Genomic DNA, 5,754 nt, shown 5'->3' with positions numbered 1-5,754 from the left:
GTTGATTGTAGGAGCAGCCATCGACATATGCTGTGGGCATTCCTTGACACACATTCTCCTTGAAGTACCTGTGGTTTGTCAGTTGTGGCAGTAACGGTTCTTTGGGTTCTGCTGCTGTGTGCAGCGTGTCCGTTGAACAGTTCTGGCAGGCTGCTAGCCCATTTCCTAGATATGATCTGTGGTTTTGGGCATATCTTGCTTCGACGTCCTTTCCTTGGAGTGTCATTAGCCAAGTAGCAATGCGTGCGTTGGTTACCACGCCATCCCTGATTCGTCGGCTGTTGAGGAAGGTTACTGGCTGGTGACAGGTTTCAATGATAACCTTCTGAGCTCCAATGTAGTTGGAGAAACGCTGGATGGCCCACACAGTGCAAAGCAAAGCTTTTTCGCAATCTGAGTATTTGCATTCTGGGGGAAGCAGTGTTTTACTGGCATAAGCGACCACTCGCTTGTCTTTGTCATGGAGCTGGTACAAGCCTGCACTGAGGCAGTGATTGGAGAATCCAGCGTCCAGATAGAACTCTTTTCCTGGGTCTGGGTAGGCCAGGCATTGTGCAGCGCACAGACGTTGCTTGAGCTCGCTCATAGCCTTGTCTTGGGCTTCAGACCAGTTGAAGGGTTCGTCCTTCCTCAGGAGGGAGGTTAGTGGTCGTGCGATGTCAGCGTAGTTTTCAATGAACTGTCGTGAGTAATTGCACACTCCCAGAAAGCTTCGTAGCTCAGAAATGTTAGTGGGGGTCTTTATGTTTTGGATTGCTTGGGTGCGACTGGACTGGGGTTCAATACCGTCCTGTCCAATTAGCAGACCAACGTATTTTACTTTGGTTTTGCACCATTGTCCTTTGTGGAGGGCGATCTTTGCTCCTGCTGTTGTCAGCTGGTTCAGGACGTGATCGATTTCTTTGAGGTGGTCTGCCACATTTGAGCTTTTCAACAGCACATCATCCACGTAAACGAGGTTGCCTCTGGTTCTGGCATCAGGGCATGCTTTGTTCAGGAAGATGTTGAATTCAGCTGGTGAGTTGGCATAGCCAAAGGGACACCGTGTGAAGGTGTATTGTCGATTGGCAAAGGTGAATGCCAACTTGTGTTGGTCATCAGGGTGGACAGGGATCGTCCAAAATCCAGAGGCGACGTCCATTGTGGAAAGGATCGTTGAGCCTCTGATTTTGGGAATCTCTTGGTCCAACTGGGTCATTGGCCAACGTGACAAGGGTACTTGCTGGTTCAACTTGCGGTAGTCGATAGTGGGCCGCCATTTGCCGTTGGGTTTCATGACTGGCCATATCGGAGCAGAGTATGTGCTGTTACAGGGCCGGATGACCCCCTTTTCCAGCATGGAGTCAACAATTTCTTGCACTGGCTCATATGACGCTATTGGAATCTTGTACTGTCGCACAAATGTGGGTGGTGCATTTGGGCTTGTCGGGATGCGCACACTGTGGATGTTGGTCAGTCCACAGTCCAGGGAGTCCTTTGCGAAGGAGTCCTTGTACTTGTACAGAACCTCTTTGAGTCCTTGGCGGTCTGCTTCCTTGTGGAGGGCATCCGCCTCACTCAGGATCTGTTGGATTTGTGCGGCGAACCCGATGTAGGGTTCCTCCATGGTTAAGTCATTTGAGGGGCTCTGGGCCGTGATGGTCACCTGTGCAGGTGATTCTGTTGTGGGCTGCGTTGAGACAGCGTAGACTGCAAGGTGAGTGTCGTCTGTGATTTCTGATCGGCAGACGCTTTCTCTGGGCACTGGCAGAATAGAAGTGATGGCAATGGTTCCATTGGGTCTCGTGAACGTTACTGTGTCATCATATTCATCTGACAGTAGTGGTACTGGTATGTGGCCTATGACCGGCACCGTTAGCTCAAAGTCATGGAACGTCTGGTTAATGAGCCATCCCAGGTGACTGGCTTTGGGAATGTTGATGTCTTTGGCCGTACAGTTGTTGAACAATACGTACACAGCACGAGATGACACTTCAATGAGAGGTGTGGCTTCCAAGGTCAGTCCTAGTCTTAGGCAGGTCCTGGAAGGTTGGAAGAAGCCTAGCTTACTGTCGAGAGAGTGGCCAGGTCGCATGTTGAGGCGGACGCTGACACTCTTGCTGTAGGCAGGTATTGCAGCTTCTTGCTCACTGATCATGGCACATGCGTCTGGCATTGTTTGACCAGATCGAAGGTTCTTGAGGTTGACTGCCGTGGTCAGTTGGTGTGACAGGGGAGCCCATATGACGTCGTTCACGATGTCCACACAGGCATTGAGCCGGACCATGATGTCTGCTCCAATGCAGATGTCATGAGGTAGGTTGGGGACAACGAGGAAGTAGTGACTCAGGTGTCTGTTGTTCCATCGTATATCCACAGCGCAGATAACCTTGGAGGTAGCCATGGTTGTCGACCAGGGACTGAGAGGGAAGCGACTGTGTCTTGAGACATGTGGGAGGCTCGGCTGTCCTTGATTCAATGCTCTGAATAGCTTCAGGCTGATAGCTGAGTTCTCCGACCACAGGGTTAATGCCGCGTCGGACACTGAGGTGTCGTGGACATTTATGGCAGTCATGATTCGAAGGAGGCCTGAGTCTGAGTCAGGCGCCTGCAATGAGCAGAGGAAAGGGTCCAGGTTCTTGCTGCTTGGAATTGAGCTTGGCCCTGGCCCTGGCTTTGACCTTGCATCATCAGTCAGTGAGTTGGCGGCGGTGTCTGTGGTTTGACACTGCGACTCGTTGGGGTCTACTGACTGGCAGGGTAGAGGCTCACGGACTTGCGTCCATATCTTTAGTTGCTTGAAGTCAATTAAGGGTTCAAAGCGATTAAGCAGGTCTTTTCCAATGAGGAGTGGATACGTGTTGAGTGGTGAGACGTATACTGGGTGAACAAGGTCCATTGGTCCCACAGTTAGGTGAATTGGGGCCATGTGGTTTAGTTGTAGGCCCGTGTGGGAATACGCTTGAAGGTTCAGCTCGCACCTTTGAAGTTTGAGGGTGCTATTAGACCTCTTTGTTCTTTCTTGGACTTCTTCAAGGAGTTCAGTTGACATTAGAGTGATGTCGGCTCCCGTGTCCAGAAGGGCTTCGACTTTGATGTGGCGTTCGATGATGATGGAGAGGTAAAACTTTCGTGCTATACCTTTCTCAATGAGGTCGCCCAGTAGTTGAGGGACTGGAGTTTGGGATGAGACAGGTAGGATGTCAGGACTGATCTGGTGTTCGTCGGAGGAGTGGCAGATGACCAAGACAGCACTTTCAGGAACTTGAGTGGTTTCGTCAGCAGGTGTTTGTCGGACGCTGCTGTGATCTGACGCATCAGGTGTTGGGTCAGTTTCTGACTGTTTTGCGGGTTGTTCAGGTAGGATTTCTTGTCCGTCTGAAGTTATAGAGGTTACTGTTCTCTGAGAGTGAGGTGAAGGAGTGCTGTTCTTTGTGGCTGGTTGGGTCAGCTGGTCGCTGCCTTCTCTTCCGACTGCTAGTCAGGCTGACTCTGGTTTCTCTTTCTTTTCCCACTTCCGGTCCTCCTCCTTTCGGTGGAAGAACTCTTTCATCATCATTTTCATTAGCTCTTGTGAGTCGAAACACGGTGATGTGTTTTGTTCTGGTGTGGATTCAGTTTGAGCTTGGTCAGCTTGGAATCTTTGCGAGTTCCTTCGTTGATTCCTTGGACTGGTGGCTCCAGGGTGTGTCTGTCGTTTTCCCTTGGAGGTTCCGTTGGATTCCCATGAGCCTTTTCCTCTTGAGTTTCCAAATGAGTTGGGCTGATTCCACGATCTGTCCCATTGAGTCTCACGAGGTCTGGATTGGTCCCAAGGTTTTTCCCAGTGACATCCAGGTGAGTGTTGTCGTCCACGCGGTCCATCCCAGTGGTTGTTCCTCGGTTTAGGTCGGGTACCAGCATGGGAGTCTCGTTCTCTGTTGGACGAGGGTGTGTTCCACTCTTTGTGTGGCGGCTTGGCATGGTCTTGATGTTGGGCGCCCTCTAGAGCCAGACCTTGACTTTGAGTGTTGAAGTCAAGAACTGTTGGGGTTTTGGCGCCCTTTTCTGAGGCCATTTTCTGTTTGCCGTAGGCTTTCTGTGCCAAGTCACGCAACTGTTGAGCCTTCATTGTCCGAGGACATGCGAGAACGCCCAGATGGTGGCTTACTCCGGGATGGAGGTTTCTCAGGAAGAGAGTTTTGAAGTTTAGATCCTCTTCCATGTTCGGTTCGTTGCGAGTTCCGAAGTAGGCTCGTCTGAGTCGGCTGTAGTAGGCTTGAGGAGATTCCTGACGTCCTTGTCTCGTCTCCAGGGCAGCCACCAGTCCTTGTTCTGACTCAGGGTCGGCGAATTCTTTAATGAGGGCCTCTCGGAGGAGGTGGTAGTCAGCCTTTGTGTAAGCAGGTTGCCTGTCCAGGAAACTGCGTACGTCAGGGCTGGCTGTTGTTCGGAGCAAATAGAGTCTATCTTTGTCCGTGACATTGAGCCTCATTTCCAGGTGGAAATCGATGTCTTGCAGATAAGCTTGGACATCCTGGCTACCTGGTACACTTGGGGTGAATTTGCCAATGTTTCTGGCAAGCTTGTCGAGATCTTTGAGGTCCAAGCCATGCGATGCTCTGTGGCTGGCTGGAGCAAGTTCTCTTAGCTTTGTCGTGAGGTAAGGTTCTTCAGAGGGAGTCGGTGAATGTTTCAGCACTGCCCCCTCCCCCTTTTGCTCACGTGTCAGTAGAGGAACAGGTGACCCGGTCCTGCTGGGCAGGGGTGAGACTGGTGCTCGTCGGGTCCTTGTAGGCTCAGGGCGCAGCTCGTAGGCATGTCTGAGTTCCTCTCTGATGCTGTCGGACTTCTCTTTGATGTAGTCCAGCTGTAGTGTTAGGCGACTGATCTCGTTTCTGGACTCATCCAGGTGAGTTTCAAGGGCTTTGATTCGGCCGTTCTTGTCTCTGAAGTCGGCCTTTGCCTTTTCCAGGAGCTGTTCGGCATATTGCAGCTTGCTGGAGAGATCAGCGTGGTCAGCCTTGCCTCGTTCCATTTCTTGGATAGCGGTTGCTAGGGTTTCTTTTAGCCTAGTGATCTCCTCCTCGGCGCCTTGTTCCACTTCCTCATGCCCTTCCTGTCGTTCCTGAGCCTCCAGTTCTAGCTGCTCGACGCGTCGTTGTGCGCGTGTTAGCTCCTGCTGGAGATGGGCGGCGTGCCTGTCGCTCAGCTTGAGGGTGGCGATGAGTGTGTGGCTTAAGGAGCCGGTGATCTTTGCTAATTCTTTGTGACTGTAGCTCTGACTTGGGTCTTGTTTCATGAGGTTTGCTATGTCGTCATCCAGCTGGTCTTGTGTCTGATGCCTCAGTGTTTCAGCAGCCTTAGGTAGGAGGCTGTATGTTGTAACACTTAGCCAGGTTTCGAGGTCTTCCCAGTGGCCAACAGGGTCTGTCGTGCGAGACATGTTTTGGCGTGATGAGGGAGATCTTAGAACCTAGACTGACACAGACCTTGAAGAAGAGGAAACAAACCAAACAAAACAAACAAGGCAAAACAGAGGTGTAAGTGTGCAATGTCACTTGTGGTTTGACAGTGAGTGTGTAAGGGACAGGTGAGTGTAGTTCTCGGTTACTGTGATTCTCTGGTGGGCGTGCTCCTAACTTGTAGTCTCTGCGGGGAAAATTAGTAAGCACACAGGTAGCACAGCTAGAGAACGGAGGGATGAAAGGAAAAGAAAAGAACAACACTGAGCAGTGGACAGGATAGTAATTGGCTGCTTCCAATTTTCCGGTAAGAGAAAAGTTTTTTTTTTTT

At 51.1% G+C, this 5,754-nt stretch overlaps 1 protein-coding gene across 1 annotated transcript; it reads right to left on the bottom strand.

The window, feature by feature from the left end:
* Positions 1 to 3,416: 3,416 nt before the first annotated feature.
* Positions 3,417 to 5,502, bottom strand: LOC107561609 (uncharacterized). The gene has a single exon (XM_016246084.1). The coding sequence runs from the start codon at positions 5,402 to 5,404 to the stop codon at positions 3,461 to 3,463; it is 1,944 nt and encodes a 647-aa protein (XP_016101570.1). The 5' UTR covers positions 5,405 to 5,502; the 3' UTR covers positions 3,417 to 3,460.
* Between the last annotated feature and the right edge of the window lie 252 nt (positions 5,503 to 5,754).

Source organism: Sinocyclocheilus grahami, unplaced genomic scaffold (assembly GCF_001515645.1).
Source record: "Sinocyclocheilus grahami isolate Dianchi unplaced genomic scaffold, SAMN03320097.WGS_v1.1 scaffold783.1, whole genome shotgun sequence".
NCBI classification, from domain to species: Eukaryota; Metazoa; Chordata; class Actinopteri; order Cypriniformes; family Cyprinidae; genus Sinocyclocheilus; species Sinocyclocheilus grahami.
The sequence above is the reverse complement of the archived record's forward strand: the minus strand, read 5'-3'. Positions and strand labels throughout refer to the sequence as shown.